We start from the raw sequence: 25,021 nt of genomic DNA, 5'->3' as shown, positions 1-25,021 counted from the left end.
CATAACTTAAATAGACTTTTAGTGTTAAATCTGCGTCTCTAAACCAGTGTTTCCCAACCGTTTTCTGTCGCAGCCACTGTGCATTAAAAAAAAAAAAAAAGATAGAAATGGATTAATAAATGCAGTTAATCGCATTACGTTTTCATAAAGTTTATTGTAGCTATATGGGTGCTCAGTTTCTCTTGTTCTTTATTTACCCTTAAATTGTGAAAAAGAAGATGTCTGCCTTCAAACTGGGGTTATGAGGTTTAACTGACAATTTGAGGATCCAATGGTGTTACGAGGTTTAGTCACAAGCTCTTTTGAGTGCTTTTCATTGGTGAAATATTTGTAAAAACCCACAAACAGACACAACGATGACCAATAACACTGATTTAAAATAATAACGAAATATAATAGAGATAAGGAAGTTTTTGATAATTTTACACTGCACATCCGACAACCTAGTGTGCCGCGGCACAGTGGTTGGGAAACACTGCTCTAAACCAATGTTTCCTGGAGCAAGCAACATGCGTTTTTCCACTTTTCACTGACCAGTGGCATGAGATAAACATGGGTTTAAATTTAGAATATAAACAAATAGATGTTTTGCTGTTTAAATAAACAGCTTTGGCAACCGTATAAATAGGTCTTGTTTGGACATGCAAAATAACATCTAAACAGTGTTATTATTTATGAACCATTATAGCTTTTTAATATTTAAATGAGCTGTTATTTTTATATTTTTCATAATTTTAGTTTAGGTTTTAGTAATTTTCTTGCTGTAAAATTGATTTATTGCGATTAATCACATCCAAAAAAAAAAGTTTCTGCTTACATAATACATGTGTGTGTATACTGTGTATATTTAAGTACACATAAATATGTACACATATATTCATATTTATATATGATTTGTTATATATGAATATAAATATATATTACATATATCTGTTATATATATATATACACATGTTTGAGTTGCTGTTACTTTGGATGCAATTAATCACAATTAATCAATTTGACAGCACTTTTTCTATTTTTTATTAAGCTAATAATTCAGACTGAAAACCAGTCTTATATTTTACATTATATTTTTTATGTGAAAAGCATGAAATAATGCATTATATATTTTTTTCTCGTTCATTACAGTTCTAGTGGTTATTTATTAATTGAGTTATCTGCAGTCTGTAACTTTTGCCTCTTTGTCGCCATCTGTTTGAAAACCTGGAATTGCAGTTTCTTGCTGAATTATCATCCGGTGTTCCGGCACGGCTCCAGAGCGGATGAATCTAATGTTTTGAGGTGAATGTATAGTTGTCAGTAGAGATTGACCGATATATCGGTTTACCGATATTTTCCCAATATTTAAGCATTTTCCATAATCGGATATCGGTTTTGTAGTATCGGATTCACCAATAAATGCCGCCATCTTGTGGGTGTTTTGAGAATTGCGCGCAGGATCGCAATTGCAGCGCATCTGAGGGGAGACGAGACAAGAACAACGGCGTGCAGGTACTTGATTTGCTGTAGTTAGTAAACTATTTAATATTACAGTCATTAATGCACAAATTAGATGTATTACATAAATGCCTGATATGTAGTTTATGCAACTTGGCTCTAAGAAATATGATAAATAAGAAACTCTGTCAAGCCCTGTCCCTATAAAGATATAACTTTGCCTGAAATAACACAGCCATGAATGAGCGCATGTTGGAAATAAAAGCGCTGAATTTAATTCTCTCTCTGTGGTCTATTAGTCTCGTGAAGTCGGAGTCACGTAGATAATCCGTCAAGTCCTCTCCCAATAAAGACGTAATTTTGCATGAATTAACAGCTATGAATGATTGCATGTTGGAAATAAAAGCATTGAATTTAATTCTCTCTCTGTTGTCTATATGCTCATCATTAGTTTCGTGAAGACGATTGCAGTTCACTCAGTGGGTTGATGCTCAAGAAATGCTCAGCACGGCCACTGCATGTAACTTTTAACAAGATTCACTTTTTTGAAGCACCCTAAATTGTATTAACACTTACAATATAACCATTATTTAGTTTATAAACATCTAAATTAATACAACTCTATGGAAATTAATTATTTATTATCTCTGCAATCGATCGCAGTTTGAGTAGCCTATAGTTCTGTGTAAAGGCATATAAACCGCGCTGTCAGCAGCATAATTTAGAGCATGCCAGTTGAGAAATGCAATAAAATACAATGCTTGTTATATTCCAATATTCCAGAGAATATTATTCCGTGAATTAACATTATAAATAAATAAATAAATAAATAAATAAATAAATAAATAAATAAATAAATAAATATATATATATTTTTTTTTTTTTTTTTTTTTACTGCACATTTACATTTTTCACCTAAATAAATTCTGGTAAATAATATTTCTGGTAAATACTCCTTTAAAAAGTGTTTTTTGATTATAATTTTATTATTAGTAGACTAGAACACGTGGCTATGTTGTCATTCTTACACTATAATACTGAACTTTGATTTCAGTGATTTGGACTATTAGATAGATACTTGCTTCTTGCACTCTATGTTGCACTTTACTTTTGCTTTAAAAAAAGGATTTCATAGAAATTTAGATTTCATTTGGTTTAATAAAATATTCTTAAGTAAAATTGTGCAGGAAATTAATCGTCTAGATTAATCGATTAATCAATAAATTAGTCGATAGATTAATCGAAATAAAAATAGTGGTTAGTGGCAGCCCTAGTAATATACTCTGTATATAAGACAGCATGTGATGTGTCTTATGCCATGCCTCGTCTTATTCGTTTTTGTTGATAAATGTTATGTAAGCTAGTTTGTCATTGTCAACGTACTGTTTTATTGTTGTTGTGCTTTTTAATTAAGAATAACTATGAATCCATCTTTTGTTTTAGTCTTAAAAAGTGAAAGGTGTAGATATAAGCAAAACAGACAATTACCTTTTCTTGTAAAATGTGACACCAAGATGCAAATTTGAAAGTGAAAGTGCACGAAAAAAGGAATTCCTGTTCACTAAATTTAAATCACAAATAATACCGATGAAAAAGAACGAGTTGAATGTTGAACACATTCATTACCATATAACTATAAACTATGATAAAAGTTCATCAGCATGCATTGGTTAATCAAATGCTATTTGATTGTAGCTAAAACAAAAAAAGTTTGTAGCTAAAACAAAAAAACAAACAAACAAATTGTACCCAAATTATGTTCTCGTGCGACCAACTGAGAAAGTTAGTCGCAAAAGTGAGATCAGTGGGAAGAATGAGTCTAGAACCCTGCATGAAAGACTGCTAATTCTCAAAACATTTTTTGTTAAGATGACTGAAAGGAGGAAAAACCAAAGTGAAGTATGGACTTACTTCACGCAGTCATTTATTTACTTTATAACAGTAAATAAATATCGGTTCGATTCTAGCCTATGAATATATAACCCAAATAAGAATTTTCACCATATATTGCCATCTGATCAAGTAAGCAACAAGTCTGCCACGTTTGTTCTGACCAACTGAGGAAAAAAGCATTACAATAAATCGCGCTACCAATGGTGATTTAATCTAAAGATCAGTTAGCTCATATCACATCAAACTGTGCAAAGTATTATCATTGTTATACTTTGTTCTCAAATTATTCATGTTAAAAACATCAGCATTACGTGACTATGGGTATAGTGTGTATTAGCGTGTAGATTTCAATTTCTGTACAGTCTAATCTAATTGTCATACCATTCAAATTTTATAATTTAATTTAAAATATTATTTTAACCCAAAAAGCAAATTATGCTCCCTTCGAACTGTTTTACTTTAAAATACAAATCTTGTGTAACGCCAGGCTATCTGTAATCAGAAGCACATTTAAAAGTGGAATATAATTTAATTTCATTCACATGTGTTTCATAAACACATAATCTTTCTGGATTACTATCCACCATCAAAATGATACATTTGATTATTCTAGCTGCTGAACGATAGGCTAAACGATCTGGCACCTGCAGGATCCTCACATGCGATAGCCTACTAGCCGGGACAACTTCTTTATGTTTACAGACGTGACGTAATGATGCAGTGCCATGCTCGAACCTCCCGCAAAAACCTACCCATACCACTCAAATTAGAAAACATTATTATAAGCTAACCGTTGTGAATCGGGTTAAAGTAAGGTGATAGATTTGAACACTGGCTGGTGATTTACTTGCTCAAATATTGATTTTGGATCATTTTTAACCAAAAAAAAGTTACGGACTGCAACTTTAAGTTTTAGTAATTTTTTGCAGTCTAACTGAAAGAATTGTGCTTTTGTAATTTTAAATTTATTTGTTTTTTCTATTTCCATTTGGCTATTACTATTAATTTATTATTATTATTATTCATTATTAGATTTAATAAATCGAATACTTAAATTAAAATTAGAAATGTTGCCTTTGCAACTAGCTGAAAATAAGTTCAAGTTATTTATACACATTTTTCAGCTTTATTTCAATTAACAAACAGTTTTCACTTATTTCAGTTTTAGCTAACAATAATTTAATTTTAAATTAATAATTTTAGCCCACAACACTGTGCTCTAAGTGACCTTGATATCCAATCTGCATGTTAAAAAAAAGAAATACCATTAACTGCATGTTTGACATTAGGCCAGATTTTCAGGCATATCTTTGTGTTTTACATACTAATCTTGGAATGAAAAACTAAACACTAAGAGACACAAAGTCAGACATTGTGCTTCCGCCAAATGTGTTTGCCAGAAATCGTCCTTCTTGGGAGCCACACTGGAATGTTTGAAGATCTGCAATATGGGCTCGATGTGAGCCCTACACATTTTCTGAACAAGAAAACAAGCTGAACATAACATTTTTCTGTAATACACTTACCCAAGACTATAGATCAGATACCCGTGGTATCTGTGGCAACAACACTTTTTACCCTTAATCGATGTGGAATTAAACGCTAGGTTGGTTTGTAGTGAGTGAAGACAGGAAGCCAGAATAAATTTGAGGTGAATCAAAGAACATGACTGATGAAAATCTGCACTAGAGGACATTCACCACTGTTGACGGCGAATAATTCAAACCGAAAACCAGTCTTGCGTTAATGTCAAAGGCATAAAAATGATCACGCATTTTCTCTCTCTCTTCTATAACAGTTCTAATGGTTAATAATGCAGTTATCAAAGAGGCTAAGCACCTGGGTGCTCTGAGACACTGTTGTTTAGTCAAGCAACAGAGGTTCAAATCTATCTAAAACCTACAGTGGTAAAAATACCAAAATAAAGCTTGTGCTAGGAACTGACTCAACAAATCTACTTTTTTTGTGAATCGTCCATTCAATGGGGTGAAAACATGACCACAAATCCCCAGCAAATGTAGCGACACTTCAAATGTAACAAGTGATAATGAGTCAAAGATCAGCATTCCAGCCCACAAAGCCGACTCAAATCCTCTTGTGTGGCTTATCTTTCCCTTCCAACCCACAGGCCTGTGCTCTCCACACCAGAACCAACATAATGTGGGTCCTAAGTAACCCTCTTGATCTGTTTATTCCCCCAGCATGCAGCACAATGGCACTGTGGTGCTGGAAACAAGAGTCTGAAAGCTTTTCCTCTTCTCCGCTGCCTCTGTTCTTCACTCTTGTTCTCTCTCCTAAACCCTCCCCTTTCTGTGTCTCTCTACTGCCCTCCCTTTTTCAATCTAACGCCAGACGAAGAGTGAGTCAGAGCGCCGAATACGCCAGAGGGCATGTTGGAGGACAGACTCTTCACCAGGCCAGACTGAGCTGGAGCCCACTGCGAGACCTTGTGGCGGTCAAAGGGGATTTGCATGAACTCTGAAGGGGAATTTAGCGGGTTGGTCCAACTTCCCCCAACTGAAGGGGGGAGAATTACAAAAAAGAAACACCGCATGTGGCCAAAAAGGGGGAAACAAAAGAGGGAAAGACAGATTCATGATGTATTTTTGTAGGCCAACCCGGAAGTTAGCATCACTTTGGTTCTCTCCACAAAAAGCCAATAGGATTTTCCATTAATCTTTGGATTATTACAGAAAATAAACTCTGTAACCAGAAGAACTCTATGATTCTTAAAGGTTTTCATCATCAAGACAATCTTCACAAATTAACATAACTTTTATGAATAGTGAAGATGAATGCATTGAGATGTAAAAACTAAAGTTAGGCCATCTACACTATGGTCACCATCGCTAAGCTTCCAAAACTCTTTTAATCTTTAAAATTTACACGTTGGAAAGTTTAAGTTTGCAAGAGTGGGAGTATAAACATACTTACAGTCACTTGTTAGCAACCACTTTGATGCTTAAAAGCGTAAAAAATAAAATCACAAGTTGGTTATTACTGATGGTTTTATGTTGTAAAATGTTTTATTTTGTTAACCGTAGACCTTAATTCAGGCATTTAACAAAAACCTACTCAAAATATCCATAAACTTCAGGATGAAGTGCAATGTGAACCAAAAATACTACATTTCTAACTCATTTCCTGCAGCAATTCATAAAAAATATACAGATTGTTCCATATTATAATGTGTTTTTTAAGTATCACATAACACAACAGAACAGCAGAAATCACACAGAATTTTTATTTTATTTCTAAATACCTGCTATGCAAACTGCTGGTGCTATCTTGTATCTTTACAAATTCAAATATTCAAAAGATTCAATTGTGATTGTGTCATGATAATATTGGTCTTATAAAGTTATTACACAGCCTTTACCAACTGCAGAGCTAAAAATAATCCCTGCCCAAAAAACTACATAAAATGATGTAAAAAGATGACCAATTTCCTGCAATTTCCAAATCCTGTCAATAAGCACTGTAGATCACTTATCTTAGATATTACCCCAAAAGTATTGCGGGTTAAATTCTTGCAAGATCCACTAAATTGCACCTCAGAAAAGAATATAAGCTGCATTGTACTGTATTGGATGACTATTTACCTCAAGTTTGAAAGACCTAGATAATACACTACCCTCTTATCGAACCACTTTATAAAACAGATCGATTCCATCTGCAGAAAGCATTTATATTTTTTCTAACATAACAATATTTTTCAGGCTAACACAGTCACATAGACCCCCATAAACCAGTCTTTAGATGAAAACAAAACTGCCAGCCGAGGTGAAACGTCATTGGAGCCTGTTTAATTCTGTCCACATAGCATACCATGCTGCTTTTAGCGGGTGCAGGCAGCGGGCAGGCAAAAAACTAGGCCAACATGAATTTCATATGACTCTCACCAAGTACAAGAAAGATGTACTGTGTGTGTGTGTGTGTGTGTGTGTGTGTGTGCGGTGGGGGGTTGGGGCGGGTGGAGCGAAAAATCGGCAAATCTGACATCACATGCAGTGTGGTGGAGAATGCAGTTGGCTGTCTGCAGCATAAAAAGGCAGTGTGTGTTTGTGTGTGTGTGTGTGTGTGTGTGTGTGTGTGTCCGACCCAGACTCTAGTATCAGTGAAACTCTTTGCAGGAGAAAGACAGAGCGTGTGCATGATCAGAGCAGGCATGTTACCGCCCCTCACCCTGGTCTCGTTCCCAAACAGAGACACATATTAGCGTCTACATACGTGTGCAGATCACACAATGAACCCGAGCGCCTGGCTTCTCTCTCCGATAGCATCTCCCTACACACACGCTTGTCATTTATTGTGTACATGTGCCACTGGTTAGGCGTGTAACAGAAAAATCACTCTACCAGCAGCGCAAGCATCTATTCTAGACACATGAATGTGAGCTCTTTTCTTTGAGCAGTTTGACAGAGGGACCTAAAAACATATTTTTTCCTTGCTGCCCTTTTCAATAATAGATCTGGTTACTGTCTGGAACAGGCTGATGGAGAAACAAACCTCTTTTTTTGAAAAGAACAGAATTAAAGAAATATGACCTTTTAGCAATGCTTCTGAGGAGATGGACATCTAGTCGTGCCTGTGCTGATGTGTTTTGATATTACACAAACTACACAGACACTCACAAGAGATAGAAAAACGAGACAATTTGCATCAAATGCCTTTGTGTTAATGTAATAAGAGAGGTAGATGTGTGTATCCTAGAGGCGTTTGTTGTTTTGGTGGGGTGTCTGAAAAGGAGGGTGTGGTATGTTAAGATGCTGTAAAGCTCTGAGATTAGAGTTGGGTAAAAATATACATTTTATGACTAAATGTGATTAATTTTAACAATCTTGAAACCAATAATTAAAATCACAAAATGTTCAGAGTGGCATGAAGTGTTGAAGCGTGTTCAATTCACAAGCTAGTGTAGTCTGACTCATGAACAAATGACTTTTTGATACAGTCCTTTTAATAATTCATTCAAAAAGACACCTTTGAATTCACCGATTAGTTAGAAGGTCCCTTTATAATTTACAGCAATAGCTGAAAGAGAATTTATTTCATATATAAGCAATCCTAAATGATAAGCTAAGATTTTTTTTTTTAAATAATACTTTTATTCGGCAGGATGCATTAAATTGATCAAGTGACAGTAAAGACTACTGACTTTTAAAAAATAATATTAATTAAATGCTGTTCTTATCAACTTTCTACTCAAAGAATCCTGAAATATGTATCATGTTTCCACAAAAAAAAAAAAAAAAAAAAAAAAGAACAACTGTTTTTATCATAATTATAAGTAATTAAAAATGTTTCTTGAGCAAATCAGCATATTATAATTATTTCTGAAGGATCTTGTGACACTGAAGACTGGAGTAAAAATTCAGCTTTGCCATGACAGGAATAAATGACATTTTAAAATAGATTATATATAGAAAATACAATTAAAATGCATCAATATTCACAATATTTTTTTTATAAAAAACAAAAAACAGCAGCTTTGAGCATAAAGCTGCAATTTTGAGAGTTGTTTACAGCTATATGAAGTGTATTTTGAGCTCTGATTTTCTTCTCAAGAACATCTCATTTGGTGCAGAACAGTTTATCCGACTCATACCTGCTGATCACAGCTTCCAAGAGGCTTGTAATGTGTGGAAGTACATGATATTCCTGCCAAATCTGGATGTCTGAGCTAAATAGTGACAACTTTGTTCACTATCTGGGACAAGAAAGAGTTTTATCCAACTTATCTGGAGATTTGATTGTGACATTGCAGTTTCGCATTCCCACATTCAAAAAATAACAACCAAACACTGTTATGTTTCTTTCACAGCGCAACAGCAGTTAATTCAAAAATGAAAACGTGAACAGCTACAACAATGAACACACTACAATATAAGCATTTCTATTTGTTTTTCCTATTATTGTTCCCAAACTAAACTGATTTGCCGCTGAAAACCATCAAATCTATTTTCAATTTCAATCATTTCAGCAGAAGCAGGAGTTTATCATATTTTCAGAGAAATGGCATGACAAAGACTGTCTACTCAATCATTCCATTCTATTCAGTTTATCATTTTATTTTTTGATTGTTTTTTTTAAAGCTTACTCCAAACATTTGTGCCTTGTGTCTAGCCAAAAAGAGATTCTGATTATTCACAAAGAAATTGGGCGCCAAGTGGTACACAGAGTACATATCTAACCCATTACATTGCCTTTAGTAAAAAATAGTTCAACTACAAAAAGGTTCAAACAGGTCTGTTCTTTACCATCATATTGTCTGGCCTCTGAATCTGTTCTGACCTTGCAGCAAACACTCCCAGGGGAACCACATGAAGAAACACCTTTCCTGATCTATAGCTTACAGTCCAAATATAATATATAGATTGCAATACATAACTTCCACAGACAGAAAAACTTTCGGATTTATTCACCTTTGATTTGGGTGCTAAACCTCAAACACCTCATCAAACCAGTAAAGGAAGGCTAAATAACTACCAATGGAGTTGTAGATTAATTTGACTAACTTTATTTTCCAATGGACAGCTGTCAGCGACAAAGAAGCGTGGAATGATTCAGTTGAAATACGCTCTATATGGTACATGTTTCACTTACGCCGAGGTTAGAGTTCTGCTGCCTTCAAACACAAGCAAATTTATGATCGCCTCCAACTCAAAAATCTAACTCCAGTGTCAGATTCTAAATAATGGCACACAATCCAGAAAGATTGGGGATTCTGGAGAGAATCGTTCCCAGTGTGGAGAAGCTTGACGATAGACAATACCAACTTATCTGTTTTGAAATAGCATACAGATTAAATTCATAGAGACTCTCATTAGCAGAAAGAAGAGTCGCGCCAATGAAGCTTCGTAAAGAACACTGAAGCACCGCCTGAACCACGTCACAATGGGACACTGGCTCCAAAATTGGCAGGGAAATGATAGACTGGCCCGATCTAGAATCACGCTAGAGTTCTCTTCTTAAACCCTCTTCTTTCATAACAGCCTCTCAATATGAAAAGCTCTTATGAAAGGGGGTACTGCCCAAGTTGCCACCTTATCAAGTGGAATATGGCAGCCATTTGAAATCCAAACAAAAGGTCAAGATGAAATCCGTGGGAAAGGAGTAAGGATGATGTTTGTGTATCTAGCCCAGACCGAGGAGAAATCTGCTGACATTTTTAGCATTTTCTGCACTGAAATCTGAGACTAGCCCAAAGGCACATTCACACTAAGAACGATAACTGCATTCACATCCACACCAATTATAAGCGAGCTATTTAAGATCAGATGGATGCTTCTTTCACTGATTTTATCATTCATCAGCTGGAAAAAAATATTCTGAAAGTGATTCCAATGTTATCATACCACAGTTTCGTTGTCGGTATAGTTATGGTGTGGACTTGAATTAGAATGATTATTAAAACTTTGTGGTTATAGTTATCATCCTTGGTGAATCACCCTTAACATAACGTCATATCCAGGCACAATGTGACAAAAAATGATAAATCCCATCTGTTCCATATTAATATGGGAACAAGGCAAAAAACAAGGCACAGCAAAATCTCGAAATAGCACACATTTGGCAAAAACATTACAGTGCAGAGCTGTGACACCACTAATAGTTCAGCTTTTGAGAAAACGTTGGATGCAAATGTCAGCGACCATGGTGTCGACAGGAAGTGCTAAAAGCCCCCAGTCGTGCTCACCATGGGCGGCTAACAGGACATTGCTTTAACAGGAAACATGTCAAAATAAGCATGATGGTGGTGAGGTTTTGAGGGAAAACAGTTCATATAAAAACAGTTCATAACAGAAAGTGTTCATATAAAATATATATACCACATATATCACACCTAAAGGAAAATGGGATCGTGGGAAGTACATACAACAGTCTTTTGAACTACAATCAATAAAAATGTTATAGCTCAAGGTAATAAATATTGTAGTAAACCTGCGCATCAGGCATCGTCATGTAGTGCAACGTGATTTTTATCAATGCCTGTGTCCTTGCTTTATGTCCATCTGCCCGAGGATAAAATATGGACACAGCAAGCTGTGAGACCCGTCGATGCTCAGCCATCGTCCTTCCCAACAAATCAGATGCATACTGAGTGATGCTATGCATATCTTTACAGACAGAAACCATGACTTTGTGTGTGTTCCTAAACAAACTTTTTGTGAATGCATTTTAATGCTGATTATAGTATAGGGGTTACCACACATACTTCAGACATGTTGAGCTCTGATATTTATTTAGGTAATCCCAAATAAATTTCTATCTAGCAATGCACTGGCGATAAAAAGCAATCCTTCTGCTTGTACTTGGACTGATCAATTTTACATCAAAACAGTACTGATTATCTGACTTACTGCATACATAAAATTCTTTACAGAACTGCCAAGTGATGAATTGTGTGCCTGAATACGATTTATAAAGCACTTCTGTTCAAGAAAAGAGTGGCGCTTGCACCTTGTTATGAATGCAATCTATCATTATACATAGCTCACAAAGCATTCTTCATGTCAGACTGAAAGTATGGATCATTTCCATCTACATAACTAATGATTGAAGTCAATGATGACGAATGCCAGGAGCTAAACCCTGCCTGTATGCACTTTGGCTCTAATGAAACCGCCAGGTTTAATTAAATTCCTGTCTCAAGGTCTTTACAAAGACAGATGTTACAATTCAAACTTAAGCAATTTGCATTTAAACAGTAAATTTGGGCATACTCAATGACAATTTTTTTTTGTTACAGCAATAGCTTCTAGTTACGCCATAGCGATTTTAAAAGTCTTCTCATTCCAGGACGCATCTGATTGGACAAAACTCTTTGTAGTGCAAGATGAGCCAACGATATTTTTGATGCAGTTTTCTGAAGACATTTAAATGCATGCACAGCTGTTCAAATGTTTGCTTGTTGGTTGTTTTTTTAAAGAAATTAATATTTTATTCAGCAAAGAGATAAGTTAAATTGACAGTGACAGTAATTATATTTATAATGTTACAAAATATTTTATTTCAAATAGCTTTTTTTTACTTTCCTGAAAAAAAGGTATCATGGTTTCCATAAAAATATTCATCAGCATAACCATTTTCAACACTGATAATACTAAAAGACGTAAGCCATAAGCACCAAATCAGCATATTACAATAATTTCTGAAGGATCATGTGACACTGAAAACTGGAGTAATGATGCTGAAAATTCAGCTTTGCATTGGATGAACAAATTACATTCTAAAAAAAATATTAAAATAGAAACCGTTTTTTTAAATTGCACTGATTTTTAACAAGTTTTTTCTGTATTTTTGGTCAAATAAATGCAGCCTTGTTCAGCATAAGAGACTTCTTTCAAAAACATCCCACAATTTTAAGTGGTGTAGTGTACATCTCTTAAAAGTGTATTTTCTCAATGTTTCAGGGAATACTAGCACACACACAACCTCAAAGCTACTATGCATGCACTAAAAGCCACAAACTACAATTTACATTTTGCAAGGCCTTTAACTCAACTAGCAGAAGCAGAGAGCACACATCTCCTGCTCTCTGAAAGCTTTCAGCGTTGAACGATGACGCAGCACTGTCACAGGTTAATGCAGGCACTTTCATTAAAGCAAGAGATCAGTCTTACAGTAGGAGGTAAAGAAGATTATCACGGCTTTGTTCACATATTCATTAGCTACTGTCACATCTGCTGGATCTCTGAAATATAAATGTACTGTAAACGATCAATTAATTGATTATGCAGCTTATCCGATTGTGAGGGCCTGATTTTATATCCACTTCTATATTGTTGTTTAGTTCTGTAGACAAACAAAGTGATCCTATAAGCTACCTGCGCTGTGCCATTTCACGCTCCCCTGTGCTCTTCTGACCTTAGAGATTACAGATCCTGTGGAAGAAAGGTTTGCATGCTTATTGTGTTACGCTGTGCTATATCATACCGTTCTGTGCATGGCTACGTCCTGAATGAGCGATATAGAACTGTGCTGCCATCTCTGTGGCCAACAAGGACTGTTTGTGCTGACTGCGCACAGCATCCTGACCTTGGAGATTCTGCAGAGTGGATGTGAATAATGAGATGATCCTTTTGGATGGACAACAGCTCAGCCACAAGAGAGCGAAAGAGAAAGACAGAGAGAGCGAGAGATGCTCCTAATGTGTATTTAAGGTACAAAGAGACACCTCAAAGCGGTGCCACAATTGTTATAACATTTAGCATCAGGTCTTGTAAAAAACATGTAGAAAAGAAAAGAAGAAAAATCACATTCCAACCATAAGATCTCTTTAGTTAAAGGTGACATATCATGAACATTTGACTTTTTCTGTGTTTAAGTGCTATAATCGGATCCATCTACCAACCCAGAAAACGTGAAAAAGAACAACCCAGTAAATTTCTTTTGGTAAACCTTTCTCTGCAAGCTTGTGAAAAAAATGAGCCACTAAGATTTCACTCCCCCCATGATATAGAAAGGGGATCTTATATTACCGCCCCTTAATCTGCAAGTTTCCACCCACAGTGTTTTCGCAAGTGACAACGGTTCTAACACCGTGGCAAAAGTTTGAGCAAAGCATGCTAACTGTTCTGTCTTTGGCTGCACTGATGAGCACAGAACACTATTTAGAGTCCCAACCTCAGAGGAGACAAGTGGATTTATTGATTTATTTACTGTATATAACGCTGCTGCCACATAGAACTAATATAAACATGCGATCTTTCCCAGCTGTTTACCTTCACACTGTTTTTGTAACTGTTTTTATCAAAAACTTGTGTGTATTTGATAGTTTAAGTGCAATAAGACATGAAAGAGCACTTAGTTTAGTTCTCAGAGTGTTTAGTGCTCAGAAAACCGTCAATCAGGAGTTTAAACTAATACAGTTTAAAACACTTGATTTTAGCACAATAGATATGATAATCAAAACCAAACAGATGTTTCTTAGCAGAGTTACGAGCTGTAAAGGCACAGTCCTATTCTGACATGCACGAAAACAGCATGTTTCTGCTTCCACTCAAAATAAGCATTTTCAAAATGATTTAATAAATGATCTGTGGAGTATTTTGAGCTGAAACTTCACAGACACATTATGGGGACACCTGAGACTTATATTACATATTACATTGTAAAAGGGGGCATAATAGGTCTCCTTTAAAAAATCCTGCTACTAATACTCTACCTGTCAAATGTTAGAGGTCAATAGGATTTTTTTTTTAGTAATGAATACTTTTGAGCAAGGATGCATTATATTGATCAAAATTGACATTTTAATCTTAGCATGCATTTAGATTTCAAATCAATGATGTTCTTTTGAACTTTCTATTCATCAAGGAATCCTGAAAAATCTATGATAGTTTCCACAAGAATAATGAATAGTTCTGTTTTTAATATGAGATTAATGCAAAATCTTTCTTGAAAATTAAATCACCATATTAGACTAATTTCAGAATGATCATGACACTTGGTGGCTGCTGAAATTCAGCTTTGCCACAAAAGGAATAACTTCATTTTAAATTGTAATAGTACTTCAAAATATTACTGCTTTTGATAGTAAAATTCTTACAACCCAAAACTTTTAAACAGAACTGTAACGGTGTAATAAACAAAAATATATATAGTATTACACAGCATTTTCATTTTGGACAGACAAAGATGAATTTTAATGCACTAATTTGTTTGGTTTAAAACATTTACTACTTTTACACACCAGTAGCTTTAGTGTCAAACAAACTACTGTGTAAATTCTCCTGTCCAGATCACAAAGCTGATACAGTTGGCTGGGAAGAGATGATAACAGTTGGTATGGTGGGAAGCAAGCAGCAAAATCCCATGGTGCCGTTTCCATGGCAACTATGATGCTTTGCTAATGGCAAGGGAGTCTAAACGCCAGGCCCTCTGTGGCAGTCTGTGCATGTGTGTTACGTGAGGAGAGAGAAAGAAAAGGAGAGGGGGAAAAAACGACAGACAGTGAGCAGATTGGCTCAGTGTGCCTCTCACAGGAGAAACTGAATGGCGGGAGGTGAAGGACGACCACGCATCAAAGAAAGGCAAATAAAATTACCATATCATAAACAACATTGCAACACCCTCGCCGTGCACCCAAATTGCCACTAATATTATAATTGCAGCCTACATACTTCCAGTAACCATGTAAAGTAAACTGGAATTAATGTAATACAGTAGAAGCAGCAAAAAGACAAAGCCCATTTCCTGATTTATCTGAGGGTGAACTCCGCAAGATTGCAGCTGTGACTACAATAGTAACTATGTCAGTTCCACAGGGAGCTGTGAGCTCTGCATACAGTCAGGGAAGTCTTCGTGTGATCCACGCTAAATAAAAGACGCTCTGACCCTACATACATAAACAGAAGGGCTTTGAAAATAGACCAGCAGTAGGATTACTGTAAGAAATTGGGACTTAAAATACATCTGGTAGCTAGGCTGCTTGTAATATTCTAGAGCATGTGTGTTTTAAAGCACATTTGCATGCTAGCGTGTTGTCTGGCACATTAGCCACAACTGCAGAAACTGCCCTCATGAAGAGGGTCACACACTCTTAAAAATAAAGGTTGTTTATTGGCATCTACGGTTCCATGAAGAACCTTTAACATTCATAGAATCTTTCCATTGTACTTAATTATTTTTCACACTAAGAAAAAATGGTACTGTTCACTGAAAGGTCTTTTGGGGAACCCAAAATGACTCTTCTGATGCATCCCTGTTAAAACGCTCTTTTGAAACCTTTATTTTTAATAGTGCAGGACGCTCTTTCATCCCTCCGCCAGATCAAGACCAGTCATCTCTTTTCCAACACCTCCTGCGTGTGTCATTTGTTCTGAAGCCGGGTGGTGGGATGTCTGGCATAGCACTGTAAGGCCACGAGGTTGAGGACGAGTCTAATTACATTCAGGGTCTAACAGCAGTGCTCCACAACATGTGTTCTCTGGTCTGAATTTCTATTGCAAGTAGAGACAGACGGTGAAAAAAAATCGGCTTTCGAATCTAGCACACTTAAATTAGGCCTCAGCGTTGAGAAACTGCCAGGAACGAGGCCTACAGAAACAATCCATCATATGCAAACTCTTCAAATGCTTTCAAAAGGAGAGCAACCAAACCAAAGGCGAATCTTTTTTCCTGAAACGAATGAGATCTCTCCCAAGACCTTTTGTGGAATCGCCAATTAATTAAGGTGATCGGTACATCTGCTCTGCTAAATGGCATTCAGCATCAATCGATATTGGCTGTACTCTGGCACAAGCCGTGGTTTCAGACGAAGCTGAATAATACATAGGCTCTACCACACCTACAGCTGTGTATCGGCATTGTGCCAAACGCCATGCAATCCTTCTCTAGTGAACAATGTTATATGCTTTATGAGAAGCATTCTCTCTTACAAAACTACTTTTTTGCATCAAATTAATAGAATTAAGAATTTCCCTTTAGTGATTATTAATGACTGATGGATTATGGTGACTTGCAGTATAACAATAATCTTAGTCACTATAGTATTTTGAAACTATTGCTGTGCATTTCACAAAGAAATCTCCATTTAGACTGAAGCAGTCAATATGTGGTCCACAAAGAACATCATCAAAATCAATCCATTCCTCCCCACTTATGCAAATCAATTTGTTGCAGTACACCATGTTTAGGAGAGTACTGTGGTGTTTTTGTTGAGTTAGTGTTTCACGATAAAAGTAGTTACATCCAAAGGGCCTTTAGCCCCATTGTACTCCATCAGAACTTTATTTGGTTCAAATTTGATTAATGGAATAATGTTAAAATGATAATAGGCCTACTGAAAGGCCAGAATTTGTTATACACAAACTGGTCTAATAAAGAACACAAATATTAGATTTTTAAAAAGATCTATTTCGTTATAAATAATAAAAAAAATGTTCCATTGCGATTACTTTGGATTTAAGACAATGTCACAAAGGCCCCAAACACATAAATGCCCATTTCTATACTTAAAATGAGTGTCCAAAACAACAAAAGAGTTGAATGGCTGGTAATAGACCCGTTTAAAATTTTCAGCGTCCATTCATTTTCATGTTCTCTAAAGAGAAGCATAGCATACAGTAAAATTCGCGTTAGTATTTCATACCGAACTAAAACACCTAACTCTATGGAGTCACGTGACCGGCAGCATCTCCAGCCGGGGAGAGATGGAAGCGGCTCTCCGCTGTGCTGCTGCGCTACTCTCTCCAGTTTAAATCGCGTTGGCTCGAGGTTTCAGAGCACATCACCACTGCAGCAACCCCCACCCTCCTCCTCCACCACCTGCTTCCACATGCACGGCTACAGGAACTCTGCATCCCTGCGCATAGAGCAACTGCTGCAGCATCCCTACAGCAGACTCGCCACCGGCATGTTTTAAACACCCAGCACTCTAAATTAATGATCCACTGGTAACTCCACGACCGACGTCTTCTATTACAGAGTAAACGACCTTATCGCTGCAGTAAACACTGATTGTGACCGTAAATCGAACGCTTACGGTCTCTATAGTGCATATAATTACCAAGCAAGCGATGTAAACACGTTTTGCCAAGTCGTGGAACGGTTGCGATAACATTTAATCCTACGACAAATGTAGATATGCTTAACGTAATAAATAAGTTTTCACAACGCCGCACAAACATTGGTTGCTAGCAAGTGCTCTTCCGCGGTTTTAGGGGCAGATACTATATATACCTTCTTAAAAATGTTAGCTTACACCTAAATGTCCTCAAGACATTATTCTCACGAGGTATTTTCAAAACTTTTCAGACATCCTGAGGTAAAGCGTTACCTCAGAAAACCTGTCCTCCTGACAAACTCTCTGTGCGTTCGCAGCTCTTGTCTGTTTAACGTTTCCTTTTCAACCATTCAAACATCCATTCTTCCATTCACAAAGACGAAACGATATCAATAAACACGGTGAAATGTTTGTCATTTTTTCACACATAGCACTGAACTAAGCCAGTTTGTAGGCTAAACTGAAAAAAAGACGTTCCGCGTTCTGACGTCTCATTGAAATGTAAAGATTAAAACATTCCATTTTGGATTTTTCATAGTAAAGAACCCACATTGACGTTCTAATACTCGAGGTGTGGTTTCTTGGACTTTTCTTCAGTGTGGCGTTACCTGACTGCAACGTTGTGACATGTAAAAACGTTTGGTGCTTGCTGGCAACCTGCTTCCCTTAGTAGCGCTTTAAGAAGGCCTGGCTCAGCCAATTGTAATTATTGATAAGGACGTCGGTCAAAAAAACCTCTCCGTCCCTTCCTTCAAAACAACGGTCCTCCCAGCATCCCATGCAGCACGCATTACTGAATCTGTGTTAATACGATTTCTAAGCCGTTTCATAACAAGAATTCAGTTAAAACCCCCTTTAATCCACCTCGCTCACCAGCCTGTGGCCTCCATGAGCAAAAACAGCAGCCATATCTAACATATACCAACACAGACGAGGATATAACAGGTGCCAAAACACAAACAGCATACCATTACAGCTTAGAAATAACGAGTATCACAGACTGCACGTTAACGCGCTCTGAATATTAATTACACCCACACTGCTGTACATCTATGGGAATTAATCCATGTACGACTGCGTCGCGTAACATCTACCCACCAGTCATATTTACATATCAAAACCCGAAGCAATATTGGGAAATAGCGTTTAATAACACAAGACTTGTGTTTAGTACGTCGTCTAGGCGAGAATTCTGAATCTAACAGCATGTTCCGCTAGGAGAAAAGATGCATTCCCTTATTTGGCGAGTCATTGTTGCAGGCCGGCGTGTTGATACACTGCAAATAAACGCAGCGACCACTGTGTAATAGTACGCTGGGAAAATTAATTCTGACGTTATGTGTGCGATGTTTTGTCACCCTAAACCGAAGCTGGTAGGGATGCACTGACTGGGATGTCAACAAAAGACAGGGTGACATTCCTCCAGGCAATATCTCTGACTTTAGTGCATTTAATCAAGAAATCAATTCTCATATGACATCATCTTATGCGCGCTAAATAAAACATGCGTTCAATACACTCTATGCAGATGCTTACCAGATTTAAAACTGTCTCCACGATATCTCTGTTGCTGACCTCCCCGACCTGGATCAAACCGATGAGCACGGCGAATTTCATCTTGATATTCCGGATCGGAACCGAGGGGTTTATCACCCCGGCCGGTAGAACCACGGCGCCCGATCCAGACACCATCATGTCCCCGGTAACGGAGCCCGTTACGACTTGCTGCCCCGAACCCGCTGCTGCTGGTGGTGTGGGGGCTTCTCGGTCCGTGAGCGAGGCGGAACCCGGTGCCAAAACCGGTTTCTCGCTCGACATTTCCGACCCGAATCCCAAAAAGGAGCGGTCGCCTCGGTCTCACCTGCTTTTGTATCACCGAGCACTGAGTAGCAGCATCAAACACAGATGAAAAAGGAAAATTCTCGATCAGGTGTCCTCCTCCGCCGAGATCTGCACATCCAAACCCGATGCTCGCGGCCGTTCAGAGGGATGCACAGGACGAAACCACGTCTTGCGTTTGGTGAAACGGTCCCTCTCTCCTCCCGATGTCAGCCGAAGATCGGTGCGGTGTCGGGCTGTGTTGTCTTTCTCAGGACGCCATGTTGACGCCCCCTGTCTGCGGGAGCGCTCACCACGCCTGCGTGCTGCCGCCCGCCTGTCAATCAAAAGCTGGGAACCAAGCAGGAGCACGTGCGTGAGTCCCGTTGATAGGTGTCCCAACATTAGGCAAATCAGATTAATAATTGTAGACTATAAAAAATATAGTGGGATTATTACAGTTGTAAATAATACCTTTGTCCAATGATGTAATCAGAATGTGACGTGCTCTCTGACTCTTTCACATAACTTATTAATATTTCTCAGGGTTTATTTTTTAAATCCATATTCCATATAGACGCATGCATTAAAGTATTGGCTGCCATGAAACAACTGTAACTGCCCATGAAAAAAAGGAGAAAAAAAATTGAACACACCTTTTGTTGAAATATACGTTATACAAAATAATTAGGCTATATATGTGGCCCTGGACCACAAAAAAAATTGGCCAAAAACGTAAACAAAATTTTTATACATAATCTGAAAACTGAATAAATAAGCTTTCCATTGATGTATGGTTTGTTAGGACAATATTTGGCCAAGATACAACTATTTAAAAATCTAGAATCTGAGGGTGCAAAAAAATCGAAATATTGAGAAAATTGCCTTTAAATTGTCCAAATTAAGTTCTTAAAAATGCATATTACTAATCAAAAATTTTAATTTATATATATCTACGGTAGAAAATTTACAAAATATCTTCATGGAACATGATCTTTACTTATATATTCTAATTATTTTGGGCATAAAAGAAAAATCGATAATTTTGACTTAATTTTAGCACTGCAGCAGAAAGCTGTGAACGGGGACGTGAGTCCTGCCTCATTTTGGCACGAGCCTGGATAGCAGTTTAAAGTCAGGCTGAATGAAAGTGAGCTTTGGCTAAGCCCTCTCTTCCTCCCCCTGTCCCTTTCTTCTCTTTTCTTCGTTCTTTTTTCTCTTTTCTCTCTGTCCCTTCCTTTCTCACTCACCCATCCGCTTGCATCCCATTCTCTCAAAATAGAACGGATATTTAACAACAAGCTATGCTGACATACAAAATTCTTATATAAGGATTTGCTATTGGAGACAAATCCTAAAACAGCAAAACTAAGAGATATTCCTCGCTAGAGCTCACACTTCCCATTCAGCTTCTCATTTATAATTCTACAATAACACTTTAAGAACCTGATTTGCAGATCTATAGACCATTCATGGGTATATAAAGAATTTTAAGATGTTTTGAAGGTTTGATGTGAAGTTTTATTTGACTTTCTCTTGCTGATCTTACAGTAATTTCCTAATTTCCATAAGTCCCTTTTCTATCTCTCTTTACCAGCAATCTCAGCACATGCAAGCAGGATAAATGTACAGAGAGATACAATTCCTTTTTAGTGGTGGGGAGATGAATATATGGAGTGAGGGAGAGGAGGAGGGGTGGAGAGGGGGATGGGCTCTGCTCAGAGGAGGATGGGAACAGAAGGGACCAGCAGCTGGATAGTGAGGAAGAGTCTTCAGCCAAATCAATGGCTGACAGGAGGCTGAGTGTGCATTTACAGCTTTACGTCCAGTCACCAGACTGGAAACTTGCTAAACTCAGAAGACAAAACCAGCCGTTAAATTGCTTCTAGGAAAAATACACACGTACGCCTATACCAGGAAAAATGCACTCTAAAGACAGTGCAAGACAATAAAACTAATAAATATGATTTTTATTCAAACATTTATTTGGAGAAGCATTGTATAATTTAATAAACTTGAATAAACACAGTAGCAAATATAATGATTCTAAACAGGGTCCCTGGACACTCCAGAACATCTGCCATCATTTGGAGGGATTGTTTAAACCAGAAAAGTCACTTACAGCTAAAATGAAGCATTGTTTACAACCCCTTCTAAAGCATTTCTGAAACAAACGGCTGGGCTTTATTCATTGGCAATTGATTGGATTGTGAATAGTTGCCGTTACGTACAGAAAGGAGACAGGTGTTTAAAGAGAAAAGGTTGAAAAGTGAGAGCGATTTGTGACGTCAGCTGTAAAGGAAAGTCATTTTAAAGGCGGAGCAAATGATTAAAAGATAAGTCATGTGTGTTTTGTAGCATGCCAACCTTGGTTACCACTTTTATTATATGGATAAAAGTTAAATGCAAATAAAGTGAATAAGGTTTTTGCGTTTTGTGTACCATGGAAGACAGACAGTCATACAGGTTTGGAAAAACATGAGGGTGAATAAGTGATGACAGAATTTTCATTTAAGGGAGAAAACTATCTAAAGAGTGAAGCAGAACTACTTTCCTGTTGAGGAAAAGTTTGAGACTTGGCCTGTAAGTACGAATGTACTGGTTGACTGAGAGAATGTCATAAATGCATAAACATACAGCACTACTCTGCTCCACATCTTCTGTCACAGGAGAGGAAAAGCTCCTTTATGTCCATATCAGGGATGAAAGAAGACTTCAGAAAGGAGGAGAGAGCTTTTACGTTTAAAATAGCAGCGCCGTTCACCACTCGCCCACATCTCCCTGTTCCCATAGAGCGCGTGGGTTTGACAGACAGGTCTGTTCTCTGCTGGACTCAGAGCACAACAGGGGAAAACACAAGAGCTGCTAAAGTCCATGAATTACACATTCAAATCTAAGAGAATTCTCTTACCGTTTTAAAGTACCAGAAAGTTATTGGCATCTATGGGTCCATGAAGAACGCCGGAACAGGTTCTTCGTGGGATAAAAAGTTTGTTTAGAATTTTTTTAAATGATCATAAGACAAAAAAATGGTTCTTCAAGATTGTTTCGGGAACTAAAAGAGGTTGTCCTCTGGCATAACTGCGAAAACACTTTTTTTAAAGAATGATTATTAACCTGTTTTTTACATTTAGAGGTTGCTAGAACATTGGTAGATTGCTTACTGGCCCTACAGTCAAAACTCCCTTCCGTAGTCTCCATGACAAGCTATTATTTTCCTTGCATGGCAATGAAAATGCACTGATAATATAGCTGTGGTGCAATTAAGTAGAATGAATCATCAGGGCATCTTTTGGTGCTTGTTTTTAATTTGGTCCAGAGTTCAACACATTCTAGTACAGTAAATCATGCATATGCCCAGAGATTGTAAAACAAGAAATATAGGCATCAAGGGCTTTTAAACTGGCCAAATTTATTTCCAGAAAATTAAGAATCTGTAAGAACAAACAACAAACCACTAAGCTAATGTAAACAGCATCTCACAAGCAAATTCTTAATGAAGATCCAAATCAAACCTCTTAATGAAGTAATTTTAACATTTAATATGTGCATAATTGTCAGGATAATTTTATGTGCGTCTATTTATTTGTTACAAAACGAAACCTGACATATTACAGTAAGGCAACAAAATGTAGTTTACTTATCTATCATACGTTTGTTTTGGTATCATGAACAGCTGTTGGTTATCATGGGTCAGCAATGTCCCAGTGGGCATAGAACTAATGTGTGTGTGTGTGTGTGTGTGTGTTATACACCACGTGAACAGCAGGGTCCCAGCTGCTGTTGTACATTTTCATTCCGTATGTGAATAGGAAATTAATTGGCTTGTGAAGACACAGACGCAAATCATATATTTTTGTATGCTGCATTACGACAAGAAGATGGAATCTGCAGGTTTGGTGGAGAGAAGTTCATAAAAAACTACAAGAAATAGAAGCAGCTTTCTTCAATGCTAACAGCCTGTCAGCATCACACACCTCAGCTCTGCAAACAGAGAAAACAGATGAGAAAATGCACAGTGACCAAGGAGATGTTCTTTTCCTAAGGGAGAAAGAGAGAGAAACGCAGGCAGACAGGGGCGGAGAAAAAGAGAGGGAAAAAGGACAAATGACAACACAAGAAAGAGTAGAGAGAGGGAGAGGACGGAGCGCTGTCACATCGCTGTTTCACCCTGTCTCTATGTGTGAGATGCTCAACACTGGCAGAAGAAATGAACAGGCATGTTAGATTAAAGTGACGTCTGCCACACACACACATTTGTTTCACTTCATTTCTGAGGGCATCACATTGACTTCTATTTTTTGTAATTTAAAGTCAACATAAAAACCAGTTAATCTATTATCTATATATATTATATACATCTGTTATATATAATTGTATCTAACTTTTTTTTTTTTTTTACATTATTATGCAATAATAAAAATGCACTTATGTTCATACAATTTTATTAACATTTGGCCTATCTATAAACGTTTTTTTACCTGTGTAATTTTATTTGTGTATAATTATTATATTATAAAATACATAGTCTAACATATATTCTCTGTCACACATGCACACACATACACAGATGCACAGACATTTGTTTCAACACAAAAGACTTCAACATTGTCACTTTCACATCTTATCTGCTTTCTGTATGAACTCTTTCATTCCCTTTTGGTTCTCTCTTTAGAACTGAGATGGAAGACTTAAAGGAAGTAAAGACTAAATGTTTAGCCAATATGTTCCTCACATAATGCTGTCATATGACTTACAGAATACTTTTATAATGCCTTTTTTGTTTGGTTATTTTAGAGCTGGACAGTAAAGTCCTCATTTACTTTTATTATATGAAACAGCCAAGATATTCTTCAAAAACTCACCAGAAGAAAGAAACCCATATTAGAAGAGGGGAATCACTAGACCCTATTTTCCGGGTCATGAGCCCAGTAAAATATTACTGATAAATCCTTATGCGTCAATGGAGATTACAGTATAACAACACAAGCATATTTTTTCCTGACAATATTTCAGCAGTCATGTCTTGTGGTTTCTATCAGCTGTTAAGAACTGCATGAGGCCAGATTCAAGAATAAATCACTCTTGTGATCTAATCGCTCAAATGGGTTTGCAAAAAGGTCTGAAATTGTTTGTGATTCAGTTTGATTCATTCTGACAGTTAACTCATGCACTGAATCATTTGGAGCGGATGAGGTTAATATTTACCTACAATACATTTTAGGAAACAAAATCTCTTCTGTCGTTTGTCCGCAATGAAACAGGTCTTCGTTGTGCATGCAGTTTGAGGCGGGAGTGCCGTAAAGCAGAACGTAAATGGAAATCAGATAGGTTACAAGTCTCCAAGGAGATTTGCCT

At 37.1% G+C, this 25,021-nt stretch overlaps 1 protein-coding gene across 7 annotated transcripts in view; it reads right to left on the bottom strand.

Moving 5' to 3' along the window:
* The window catches only part of LOC306863735 (neurobeachin-like), a gene marked incomplete at its 3' end in the record, with an annotated part of 128,577 nt that extends 108,614 nt beyond the window's left edge, over positions 1-19,963 (bottom strand). For all 7 annotated transcript variants that reach the window (XM_079407255.1, XM_079407256.1, XM_079407258.1 and 4 more), the window contains exon 1: positions 19,382-19,963. In XM_079407255.1, coding sequence (XP_079263381.1) covers positions 19,382-19,663 — 282 coding nt within the window. In that variant the 5' untranslated portion in view covers positions 19,664-19,963. The remainder of the gene's footprint in view (positions 1-19,381) is intronic.
* Between the last annotated feature and the right edge of the window lie 5,058 nt (positions 19,964-25,021).

The sequence above is a fragment of the Barbus barbus genome (genome assembly GCF_936440315.1).
Source record: "Barbus barbus genome assembly, chromosome: 45".
Taxonomy (NCBI): Eukaryota; Metazoa; Chordata; class Actinopteri; order Cypriniformes; family Cyprinidae; genus Barbus; species Barbus barbus.
The sequence above is the reverse complement of the archived record's forward strand: the minus strand, read 5'-3'. Positions and strand labels throughout refer to the sequence as shown.